The 12,839-nt window shown below is 45.1% G+C and overlaps 3 protein-coding genes across 4 annotated transcripts; 2 read left to right on the top strand and 1 right to left on the bottom strand.

Moving 5' to 3' along the window:
- Nucleotides 1-427: 427 nt before the first annotated feature.
- Nucleotides 428-2,127, top strand: LOC101785379. Its single transcript, XM_004966201.3, has one exon. The coding sequence runs from the start codon at nt 544-546 to the stop codon at nt 1,843-1,845; it is 1,302 nt and encodes a 433-aa protein (XP_004966258.1). The 5' UTR covers nt 428-543; the 3' UTR covers nt 1,846-2,127.
- Nucleotides 2,128-2,800: 673 nt separating this feature from the next.
- On the bottom strand, nt 2,801-10,496 carry LOC101785786 (synaptotagmin-3). Of its 2 annotated transcripts, none has more exons than XM_022825737.1 (12): nt 9,937-10,496; nt 7,406-7,504; nt 6,437-6,487; nt 6,178-6,301; nt 5,699-5,790; nt 5,495-5,596; nt 5,344-5,418; nt 5,160-5,236; nt 4,630-4,879; nt 4,127-4,483; nt 3,306-3,434; nt 2,801-3,218 (listed from the first exon to the last, which is right to left on the bottom strand). In XM_022825737.1, exons 1-12 carry the CDS (start codon nt 10,039-10,041, stop codon nt 3,090-3,092), a joined length of 1,590 nt encoding a protein of 529 aa, XP_022681472.1. In that variant the 5' UTR covers nt 10,042-10,496; the 3' UTR covers nt 2,801-3,089. The 2 variants fall into 2 exon arrangements, with proteins under 2 accessions (XP_022681472.1, XP_004966259.1); XM_004966202.4 differs by having other exon boundaries at nt 5,672-5,790; nt 9,937-10,493.
- LOC111257096 lies at nt 10,061-12,399 on the top strand. The gene is made up of 4 exons (XM_022826151.1): nt 10,061-10,143; nt 11,372-11,534; nt 11,635-11,814; nt 11,938-12,399. The coding sequence occupies exons 1-4, from the start codon at nt 10,061-10,063 to the stop codon at nt 12,397-12,399; spliced, it is 888 nt and encodes a 295-aa protein (XP_022681886.1).
- The last annotated feature ends 440 nt before the right edge of the window (nt 12,400-12,839 follow it).

Genomic DNA, 12,839 nt, shown 5'->3' with positions numbered 1-12,839 from the left:
CCCGGTGACCCTATTTACGGGTGCACGGCCGCGAGAGAATTCTTGTTCTGTACATCCCGCTGAACAAGATCCCGGCGGAGCCAGCCATGTCAGTCGCTGTGGCCTCGAAGGCGGCACGGTCACCTTTACCCTTTACCATCACCATCCCGATTTTGCAATTCATCCGTGTGTAGGAAGGAAGTGTGTTTATCCGAGTCCTGAACATGATTTAAAATACACAAGTTTACTCTTCGGAAGTGCCAAGAACATTATAACATGCTAGGCCTTTTAACATGGTGGCCTTTTAACCAGGACGGGGCCGGACCTTACAAAGATCAGATGCTAGGCCTTTTAACCCCGACCTCTCGACATACCAGCATTTGGCTTTAATAAGATAATAAATGCCGTCGTCCAGCTCAATCATGACCCACACACTACCTGTCTCCAGCCAACAGGCAAGATTACGAGGGAGCCCCTCGAGAAACCGTAAACCACCAAAGCGTCCATTCCACAGCTGCGGAGCGATCTCATTCTCATCTCGGCTTCGCCGCCGCCGTCGCCGCCATGCCTCCCTCCCCATCCTCCACCGGCGCGGGCGCCGCCTCGCCGTCCCCCTCCGCCTCCGCCTCAGCCTCGGACCCGACCCCGTCCTGGTGGGAGTCGGTCTCGCAGGCGCGGTCCCGCATCCAGACGCTCTCCTCCATCCTGCCCCCGGCCGCGTCCCAGGACGTCGCGGCGCTGGCGGACTCCGACCGCCCCGCGCGCGCGCTCCTCCGCTCGCCCGCCGCCTACTCGGCGCTCTCCGATGCCCTCCGCGCGGGCGGGGGCGCCGACGACCCCGCCTGCCACTGGCTCTACGACACGCTCCTCTCTGCTGACCCCGACCTCCGCCTCGCCGCGCTCGCGTTCCTGCCCCTACTGGCGGCGCTCTACCTCCGTCGCCTCCCGCCCGAGCTCCCCTCATCGCTCTCAGGGTTCGAAGCGGTGCTCCTCGCCGTCTACTCCTCTGAGGCTAAGAATCGTCAGGGGAAGCCCGTCCTCGTCCAGGTCCCGGACCTCTCCGTCCCCTCGCTGTACCACACGCCGGCGTCCAGCCCCAGCTCCAAGTCTCCACGCCGGCCGCAGCCCCCGCCGATTCCCCCTCCGCAGGCCACCCCCGTGGTGGGGGTGCTCTCACCACCCTTGGAGCCGCAGGCCGCTGTGAAGTCCACGAAGCGCGCAGGGATAATTGGGGTCGCTTTTGAAGCTTACTACTCCAAGATTTCGCAGATGCCGGCTGCGTCAAAGGTGGATGCCTGCAATGCTGTGGCGGCTTGGGCGGGGCAGTACTGCAAATGCCGATTTGAGCTTGATGACAAGGAGCTGGAGGAAGAGGAGGGGGACTCTCTGGGGTCTGTGTCACCAATGTCATTGGAGGCTGAGAATGGGAAGGAGTTGGAGGAGGAACTGGCAAGGATGCACATCAATGGAACTAGCAGTGGGCGAAATTGCGGTGAGAAGGATGACAAGGAGGGGAGAGTGCCGCTACCCTGGGAGCTGCTCCAGCCGGTGATGAGGGTTCTTGGGCACTGCTTGCTTGCACCGCTGAACCCAGTTGAGGTGCGGGACGCAGCTGCAGATGCTGTCAGGATTGTCTACGCCCGTGCATGCCATGACCTTGTGCCACAGGCAATCTTAGCAGCCAGAAGCTTGATTGAGCTTGACAAGAGTGCACGGAAGGCTGCAAAGGCAGCAGCTGCTGCAGCTTCTGGGACAATTGTGGCTGCTGGCACTGCTGGAAGCACTGCGTCGGGTTCTAGGCCAAGTTCAAAGCCAAACACACCCAGCAAGCAGCGCAAGCCTGACACATTACTTGCGTCCAAATGAAGTCAACTGTATCCAGGGAGTGTTTGCAGGATGGTACAGAGTTTCTTTCTCATGATTATTGTGTGTGCGTGCCACTTGAATATTGGTGAAAGTTCAGTAGACATTGCAATGTGTAAAACGGTACTATGGGTGGAAGAGAATTGGCTAAGGTTGTTTCCAACTTGGTGTTGTATGTTAACTTGTTTATGTTCCTTGCTGCATATAGTTGATGAATCAACATATAAATTTTGTATTTGGTGGCTTGTTGAGGAGCAAGCATTCATACATTGGTTTCCGTTGTTATGTTTATCTGAATTTCTTGCAGCAGTGCACGCTGATATTTTACGATTTGATTTGTGTGCCGTAGAAGCATATGATGCAATTTATTGTGTCTTTATGTACCCAAGAGTATTTATATCACTTGGTGACTCGTGTAGTTGTATGCCTAAAGTTGATTCTCTGTATAATTACATAATGTTAAGTGAAAAGTGATGCTAGATTAGCTAGAAAAAAGTGAAAAAAGTCAAAAACCTAGCGTCTATTCCAGAAAGAAATGGTGTGCTCGCTTCTTCTATCTAATTTTCTACTGCGAGTTGTTTGCTGCTCCATGTATTGGGTTTGCTAGTAGCTGGAAGTTGTGCCACTGCATCCCAGTTGTAGCCTTGTAGGGTATGTCTGGTAATCTGGTCTGACTTTTTCTACTAGAGTTGATTGTTGTAAACCTGTAGATTGTAGTGGGTTATCTTCATTTCTTTGTAGATTTCTATAAGACGTGCATGCAGTTCAGGGTTCAAACTTCATGGCTTTTACCAACAACTAGCCCAACAATTTGCAGATTTTGTGATATGGGATTAGTACCACCGAATTCATATTTACATATATTATAATTTTTGCCATCAGTAATGCAATTTAAGATAAATTAAAGCAAACTTTACTTTAGTCTGTGAGACCACAACTACACAAGTCAGACCACGTCTTACATTTTGAAATAGGTGCAGCAGGTAAGGCTTTTATTCTTGTGATGGTAGCGTTCGACTATTTGAGCATCTATTACTCACCAACGGTGCTCAACACAAGCAACCAACTAAACCCTGATGGGCTAGCTTGATCCAGGAGATTGAGCAAAGCCGGTGCTTTTTATATGTTACAACTTATAAGCAAGTCACACGCATCTCCACTGTCCATTGATGTTACAACATAAGCTAACAGGGCCAAATGGGACATACAGGAACTGAAGTTACAATACAAAGCACAAAGAGTGGTGGTCACACCGTGCTCCATTTGATCTCGACTTGTATCATCCCGTTCCTTGAGTTGATCAGGTGGTATTTCTCGTTGATTCGGCCATTGTTCACCACGTCCACAAGGTTTATATTCACATGCCCCAGGGATTCCTGAAAGATTGAGAGATCAAGCATTTTGCGTTATGACATCAATAGAGGCTGCTGCGACCTGAAGGCAAGGTAATGAGCAGTACTTGCCTTGTTGGGGTAAGGAAGTCCGCGGCGTTTGCTTTTAACTTCAATGTGGATCTTGTCTTCCACAGGAGGCTCGTCCAACATGAACTGGAACTCCTCGCTCCATCTTGGATCTCTCGTCTTCCTTATCACCTGCAGCAGCAAATGTACATAGCACAATGAAGATGATGTTGCTATGGTACGGATTTTGGTTGGTGGATTTCATGCAAAAAATTAGAGTAAAACCACTAGGATGCAAATGTGAGGTATGGACAGTTTCAGATGGTTATGACTAGTTTGCTGTTCCAGTCCTTTTATGTGCCACCTTTGACCCAAATGGTTATGATGCAAGTTTCTGTTCAGATGATAGTCATGGTAGAATGAACTGCACCAATGTGGCAATGTCCTTGCGGAAGCAGGGGCAAGTATTGTTATGCTAGTGAAATTCTGGATCAGTTCTCCAAATGGAACTATAGGATGCACTGAGACACCTATCATTCTAAACCTTTCTGCTCAATAAGCTTTCCACAACTTTAGCCTAGCAGGTCAAGAACCTGGACATGCATACTCAGGAGTCTGGACCTATCACTTCTAAGCTCAGACATTGTTACCAAATTACATATAGTTCAATTCACCTGGCTATAAAAATGAAAAGCAAAAACCAATAAAGACAAAAGTCTCTCAATAGGGTTAAATTGTCATGGTAACGTAGGCTTAATCCCAAACTGTAACTAAAACATGTAAAAAATGTCACTGAACTTAAGAAGAGGGCTTTGTTATGTTTGGTGGTACACATTTGAAAAATGAATGAGCATTGCTACAGGAAAGGAATTTAAAAGTGTTACCTTTGTTTTCTTCCGTTCTCCCCTGAAAAGAACCTCAGCATATGGATTAGTGTGCCGCTTCCCTTCGACATCTTCCGCATTTTCTACAGAAACCAACAACACCCCACCACTGGAATCACCGTCCGCTTCCCTTCTTGCACTGGCAGTACCTTCACCATCTGAAGCCACACTGGCCGTGCTGTCTTCTCTGAAGGGATCAAAAGTCAACTCAACAACGAGCTTTCCTCTGTTCTTCTTGTTATGTGGATCATTTGGGTTCATGCTTCGAACAAGGTCGAGTGTGAATAACTTGCTCTCATAAGGAGTAAGCAAACGGAGCGGAATTACTTGCATACCCAATTTATCATGCATTTTAACCTGCACAATCAGCAACAGGAAGGTGATTAATTGGTGTCTCTTCTTCCAATGCAATCCAGGAAAAGTATATGATTGTATAAAAAATGAGGGTTATGATGGTATCGGAAGTAGAAAACAAGGATGATAAGTTGCATACAGCAAGAAACCTTTTCCCAATCAAACATGTGGAGCTCTAGTAGTTGCGTGCCTGGATCCTTTACTATGAACTTGAAGTGTTCATTCCATTCAGGATTCAGGTTGCTCATCTTAACAGTTGTTTTCTTTGAGGGCAGTCTTTCACCACTCAGGCGCATCTTGACATAGGGATCAGATTTTCCCAGCAAGTCCATCTTGAGAAGATTCATGGCTCTAATTACCTTCACATGTAAGATTCCAACAGGCTTCTTTGTAGCGCCGCTGCAATATGGTTCATACAATAGTCATACTATAAGCAGAACCACAAGGATTTTTACTAGAAGCAGTTTTAATGATTAATTTTCCCTCTTGTACAGATAATCTTATCACCAAATTATATGTGGACTTTATGTTTTAAGAAAATATTATGTGGAATACTGTAGTATCATATGCACGTAAATAAATATAATCAGAGGGCTCGGATTGATGTTTATCTTGTTGAAAGCAGGATGGCTTGATGCAACTTGATTATGGGAGTTAAAAAATTGCTAGAGAATTTCACCTTGCTCCATCTAAGATTGGAATCTGTATGACCTTAGGCCAGTGATACAGAATTGAGATTTGCTTTGATATTTGATCCTGTGAGAAACACAACAGATGCTTAATAATTCCAGGAGAACATAGTATATCATGATTCAAGACTTTGGGTAATTTTTTTTATCCAAGGCAGACGAGCAGTAAACTACCTGAACATACTGATACAAGCCCGGTATTGCCATGACATCTCCCCCAAACAATTTGAATCCAAAATCTATGCGTGGCTGTATCCATAAGACTTTGTTAGTATTCTACTTTTCTTTAATGAAATTAAGTGCAGACCAGCAAACATATTTATACCTTCTCCATTAGTGAAACACACAAGTTAGAAAAGCAGGGAAAGCTCGGCACAAGCGGCTTCAGAGTAACACGTGGTGTTAGCATTATATGTAGATCTTCAAGCTGAAAATGGCAATATGATCACGACTGTGGACTACCAAGCCTTGTCTGTACAATGCAGCCAGGAACAAAGCAAACCTGAGCAGACACTTTGAAAGAATGCACCTTCACATTTACGATGACACTCATGATGCTAGCCCACCGAATCACAGGCTCAATTACCAATTCTTTTTCTCGCATTTCGTAGACTTTAATACCTGTTGTAGACAAGTAGAAGTATGGGGAAGATGTCCAAATGAAAGCCAATACAAGTTGCCAAGTTGGATGTCAAGTAAACAAAGAATCATTTCAAACTATAGTTCTACTACAATGCATCACGGTAGAAGTCGGAATGAATGCCCTAGCTTTAAATTCTAGGACTACTTTCCTTCAAGAGACTTGTAAGAAATTCTGCACTAAATCAGAATTAGTTAAGGCCAATCTCACCATTTTAATTAACTAGACTTTAAACTTCAGTACCAATTCAGTCTGTTCGTATTGCATACTTGAGTTATATAACAATAGAGTTTGTCGGCGGTATAGTAATGATAATCACTGTTTAGACAATGTTGCTGTATCACTGGTCTTTAGGAGAAATTACGGACCTTGAAATGTAGGTGGAAGAGACCCAAGTGTCAATTGTTCATATTCAATTGATTCTATACCATACTTCCCGACATATTGATCAAATATTGGTCTTGTTGCACGTTTTATATTGTTGCATATTGCCTGTACAAGAAAGCCAAAGAACATTATTCTGGATAACCGTGCTTCCTTACTAAAATTTGTACAGCACCACAATGATGTTGCCATTAATAACACACTAAATTTGTACCAAATAGGCCAGATGAAAGTTGAAATAACCTTATCCAAGAAAGGCCACATGTCAAAAATGAACTTGTTCATCCAGTCAATCTGCAAAACAGTAGGTGGTCCTAAATTATCCCTTCAATCATGAAATATTGTGTTTGACCATTTGTAACACCATCTTCCAATAAAAAAACATTCGTAAATATTTATAATAATATTTTGAATGTCTGTAAAAAAATTGAACCATGCTAGTCGAACATCAAATAACTAATTTTCTTATCTGCCTCGTCAAGGACTTAAGAAAATACTCCCTTCGTTTCAAACTGTAGGTCGTTTTGGGTTTTCTAGGTTCATAGATGTTTGTATGTATCTAGACGTACACTAAATTTAGGTGCATACGAAAATCTATGCATCTAGAAAAGCCAAAATGACCTACAATTTGGGATGGGGAGAGTATGTACTATCTTTCTGAAGACACCCAAGCTAACATGAGTGAGTAACACGATCCCATCGTCCACATTCTACAGTAATAATAATAAAAAACTTGAGCCGTGGGAGAAGACAGCCCACCAAGGCATTGCATCTAAGGTCGACCAGAGGCTTCACTGAAAGAGACATCATGGCTGCCCAGGAGGCCAGGACCATGCTGAAAGTGGCACACAGTGAGATGTCTTCACGCTAACAAGTAGGTGGCTTACCACCTTGCTACAAGAACACTCTCATAATGATAATAGAAATGCTCACTGGCATAACATGACACACTTTCTAAACCTCATTTCTCAAATTGGGTGATTGATAGCTCACATATCCTTATTAAGTGGGAATACTTGTAGAGTTGGTGACTTTCCAAAAGAATAAATAAAGCAATATACAGAAATATTTGTCACATTAATTTGAAGCTCACATATCCATTGTTTGTTGCTATGTTGACAACAAACAGAGACTGATATATTACGAACGTTTGCTGAAGAAACAGAGAATAAATCATTGGAATAGTACTATAGCAGTGCAACAAATACTCACCCGCTCATAGTCTGGGCTCTTCACCCATAATGGAATATCTGGTATTGTTGTCTGCAGGGTCTCAGAATCTAAATCCCGTAAAGGTCTAATGACAGGATCCTGTGAAGTCAATCATGAATAATCAGATCACGATCACAATGCAAAATTATTAATAGAGATAGAGAATTACCATAAATATCAACCTCTATGGGAATTTAAATTTGTAATAGTGTTGCCTGCTATAACCAGGTAAAAAAATTATGAAAGAAAAAAAGTCAGGTTCAAGAGTTTCAAAAATTCAGATTATGTTTTTTGTATGCAAGTTCAGTTTTTTTTGTTAACGAATAAACTAGTTATTACCACTAGTTAAAGATTCGAATTTCAAACTTTTCTGAAAAAAAAGGCGCGGGGGTGGGGGTGGGGGGGGGGGGGAGCATTTCATGGTTTCAGTTTGATTTAGTTATTACTACGTCAAAGCTATCTTTTGATAACTCATGTTTTGAAAACGATGGTTATGACTTTTCTTTACTTAACATTGTGGATCTGATCCTTTCTTTTCTTATGAGCTAAGATATCCAAATGTCATTTTAATCTTAGTAGAAAGACTTCAGAATAGTACGGCAGGTATATTATTTAGTAAATTTCCAAGTTGGATTATGTTTCCATCATATTCAACCATGTCCTTTTCGTTCCTATGGGCTAACCGGTGAAACCACCTGTAACTTAGCTCTGACCATGATGCCCTTCCAAGGAAATGATTCCAAGCACATTAGACAACAATGGAAGAAAAGCATCGTTTACATCGCTAAGCATCCGGTGATACAATGTATCCATCTGCACTAATCCCGTTTCAAACTGGCAACCACACTAAGGACATGTTTAGTTCACTCCAAAATCCCAACTTTGGCACTATGCAAAAAGAAGATTCCCCATCACATCAAACTTGCGGTACATGCATGGAGTACTGAATGTAGACAAAATTAAAAACTAATTGCACAGTTTTGTTGTACTTTGCGAGACGAATATTTTGAGCCTAATTAGTCAATATTTGGACAATAATTCACAAATACAAACGAAACGCTACATTGTTGCTACAGTAATTTTGGCACCCCAAAATTGAGCAACTAAACAAGGCCTTAAACAAATGCAAATATAATATCTTATTGTTACAGACTTGGCACGTCCTTCTTGAAATCTGTGGTATCGGCATTGTCCCACGTAGACACAGATGCATAACCCCAGGTGAAATCAATACCGTCGTCACTCTAGCTCAAAATAATCCCATTATAATTTGCTGAAACCTCCTTAGCAGCAGTTTTGTAATCGGAAAGCACGCATCTAGCTGGTATAAACCCGTTCGTGCAAGTTGCCACTTGGGAAGCATAACAGCAAGACGAACCAGAATCAGATACGCAATCGAGTCGGCAGGCCATTCAAAGCTGGAAAAGTCCTTTCAGCTGGCCAACTATTTCTCAAAGGAACCTACTGGACAACCAAAGACTCAAGAGGCGTCTCGATCGGGCATGACTGAAATTTGCTCCAGGTGAGGCAATCTGACATGGGCTTTCGAGGACCACACGGCACGATCTTCTTCTTCCCAACGCCGCATCGTGTACAGAAATATGAATAAGCTCTAGCAACTCAGCACGAAAGTGCTTGGTCGGTGTTTTTCCACCAAGCTCCGAGACGTGAATTAGGGGGTGTTTGATTCCTCGAACTAAAGTTAGTCCGTATCACATTGAATATTCGGAGGCTAATTAGGAGGACTAAATACGAGTTAATTATAAAACCCATTACACAGATGGAGGCTAAACGGCGAGACGAATCTATTAAATCTAATTAATCCATCATTAGCAAATGTTTACTGTAGCAGCACATTATCAAATCATGGACTAATTAGGCTTAATAGATTCGTCTCGCCTTTTAGCCTCCATCTGTGTAATAGGTTTTGTAAATAGTCTATATTTAATACTCCTAATTAGTATCTAAACATTTGATGTAACATGTGCTAAATATTCGAAGTGACATGTGCTAAAAAATAAGCGGGTTGAACCAAACACCCTATAAGATAACCGATAGGAATTCCAAACATCCCAATCAGATCTTCCCCAACCCCAACCTCAGGCACAATCTTCCCCACGTCTCGCGTAGCGTAGAACAAGCCAACAACTTACTACTACGTGCTTGGTCGCCATTTCTTCTCCAAGAGGCCGAAGCTAATTAATTAACCAACAGGAACCAAACATCCCGATCAAATCTTTTCCCCAATAATATGTGGGGGACCGGCAGCGGAGTCGATGGCTGCTTCTGCTTGCGTGTGCAGCCTCGATTCTGGGGACCCATCGTGCTGATGATGAGTGAGTGAGTGCATGCCTGATTTTGTGGCTGACGATCGAACAATGATCCTAGCCGATGCGTACGTGCACCCACTAAGCACGGAGCGTGCATCAAATTAACCAACACACGATCAATCGATTCTCACGGCGCGATCAATTCAAAGTTTCAAACTAATGCAGCAGCGGAACGTAGGAGGACTGGAGGAGGATGCTCACCTGGAGGCGGCGAGCGGCGAAGTAGCGGAGGTAGAGGAAGTAGGCGGCGGCGAGGCCGATGGGGAGGCCGACGCAGAAGCCGAGGACGCCGCCGACGAGGCCCATCGCCGCCGTCCTCCCTGCGATGATCGCGAATGCCGCTGCGCCGCCGTCGCCGCCCACGGCGGCAACCGCATGGGGAGTCGGGAACCGCCCGTACGCGCGGAGGTTGGTTGCTGGCGGTTGTCGTGTGGCTCGGTGGTTGGGTTGCTCCTCCTCGGAGACGTCGAACCGAGGCGGGGACAACTACTACTAGAACTAGACGCGGCGGAGCGGGGTGGGGGAGGCGGGAAGGGCGAAGCGAGCGAGAGGGCGAGCTGGCGGTGTTTATCGGGGGGAGGGGGCGGAGAACGGGATGCGCGCCGGCGCTTGGCTGATGGGTTTTATGGCGAGGCCGGCGCGCCCGTGCCGCGCGGCGCGGATGGGTGGAAAAGAGAACCAGCCGAAATCCACGCGCCGCGCCCGAACAAAAGCCTCGCGGCGGCGGCGGCGGCGGGGGCAGGGCCCAGGGCCCAGGGAGCTGAGGGCTCGGCGCACGGGCGCACGGGCGGATCGCGTGCGTGCTAGTCCGCGACACGGCGTCAGGCTTTGCTCCTGCTCGTTGTCTTGACTGGGGTGGTGTTGGTTTGGTGGTTGGCCGCTTCCACATTGCCGTCGGCTGACGGCTGACGACGAGACTTGCCAAAGGCGATGGCTTTTGGGTTGGCCATTTGCCCGTAATTCCAAGCTGCCGTTCAGCCCAACTCCTGCACCTGATCTTGTTTGGAAGTCAGGCCCGATGTGTACTGAAGCAACGGTTACACCTCCATAGCTACCCCCCGTGTAAGAGCATGGTGCTAGCAGGAGAGAGGATGGGATGGAGGAGCTGCTGTACGCTGGAGTAGATTTTCACTCTACCTCTTTTTCCGCGTCCATCTCCTCTGCACAGCTCCTGTGTTGATGAAAGGAAAAATATAGTTTATAGTTGGTAGGTCCCATCTTGGAATTCTAGGAAGCTACTGAACGACAGTTTAATTATCCATACGGTAATGTCCATTTCATGATTACTGAACGACAGTTTAATTAGTACGAAACTTGAAGTATTTATTTCCTTTCAAAAAAGAGAAAGAAACAAAGAAACTCAAAGCATTGGCTATTTGGCTCATGGTATACCTCCGCGATCACACCACATGCTACTCCCATGTAGCAACTTAACTTTGATGCAGGTACTAAATTTCTGCTTTGAAATAAGTTTCTTATGTTTTTCGATTATATATCTCATTGTTTCCGTTTTCCAAATTCATGCAAGAAAGCGTTAGTGCACCAAGCAACATGTGCTCAAACAAATTCACCTTTCCTCGGCACCTCCATATCAGCATCGGCACCTCCATATAGGCCTCCGTTCCTTCCACTACAGAGGCGACTACCTCAGGTTCGTGGCCCTCCCTCACACATGCTTTGGGGACCTCTACATCTCCTTCCCGAGGCCGGGAGTTGGCTGGCGGTTGTACAACTGGATTGATGCGCTCCCAAATCTCTCCAACCTCACCGTCCTCACCGTATGCAGCAATGCTCTCCGGGTTTGTGCCTATCTTCACTCCATCAGATTCCATTTTTGGTTGTGTCATCCCAATGCCACCAACTGACAAAGTTTAATTTCTTGTTACTTTTGCTCTGTAGATTGTGTCTATCCTGCATTCCAGGGAAAGTCTCCAGCCCAAGTTGGCTAACTTGAGCAACCTGCAGAATTTGAGAGAGCTGCAGCTGCTCATGTATGCAATGGGGACCGTCATGCTCTCCGACATTTATGGATTCCTCAGGATCTGCCGCTGTTCTCAGCTGAGGAAGCTCTTTGTTGAGGTCACTACTTGTTACACGCTTGTGAAATGCAGTACTAGCTAGTAACTCTGTCGTCTTATTTGTGTTGTGTGCATATTCCCTTCTATGTTTCTGAATGATTACATTTGTGATTTGTGCTCTCAGCTCCCAAAATTCAGAATGGATTCCTTCATGGATGCTGTCAGTGACTTGGCCGAAGAGCCCATGGAGGGGTTCGAAAACCTTGTGACGGCAAAGATAACCAACTTCAAGTGGCAGTGCAATGAGATTGAGCTGGTGCACTTTTTATTCAGGAAGGACAGCTCTCTCCAGAAGCTGATACTAGTTGCTCCCCCGGGGACACATCCAGAAATGGATCAGTCAGGTAATCCCTTTTTCCGAGACACAAAGCTGCTGCGTATGGAAAAAGCTCCGTCAAATGCCCAGGTAACAATGCTCCGTGCGCATCTTGGTGCTAAAATCCAAGCATTTCATCGAGATGTCAATCTTCTGGCTCTGTGTCTTGAGATACTGACTAGTTGGAGTGTTGGACATATACTGGGTCTGCATTATGTAATTTCCTCCCTTGGTTGTACTGCAGCAAAGCTATCCATTGCATATAAATAACAGTTTCATATGGCGATGCCACTATCGGCCTCTCTTTTTGTTTCTTAACATAGAGTATCTGCTGCTTAACCATTTTCTTGTGCTATCAATGTGTTTGATATGTTTGTGAATCATCATATATATTATTGGGGTGAGCTACATATCTGAGATATTAATGAACATCATCATATAAACCTGTGTTAATAAAGGGTTAATGCAATAATATCAGATTCAGACTCCCTAAGAACAGAACTTGTTTGGCTTCAACTTTCACCATAGTGACAGGAACTGACGTTTGTTGCTACATCGAGTGGATTACAACGTTCGTTAATACATTAGATGAATTTGGTACATTCTATTGCCATTTGCCAGGTTGTTCAGGAACGTGCGTAGTACTTGGTAACTTGTGTTGTCTTGCCCTCAGTTTACTTGGTAATTAGTACCTGGGCTGGGCTGAACTT

This window comes from Setaria italica, chromosome IV (assembly GCF_000263155.2).
Source record: "Setaria italica strain Yugu1 chromosome IV, Setaria_italica_v2.0, whole genome shotgun sequence".
In the NCBI taxonomy this organism is placed as follows: Eukaryota; Viridiplantae; Streptophyta; class Magnoliopsida; order Poales; family Poaceae; genus Setaria; species Setaria italica.
The sequence above is the reverse complement of the archived record's forward strand: the minus strand, read 5'-3'. Positions and strand labels throughout refer to the sequence as shown.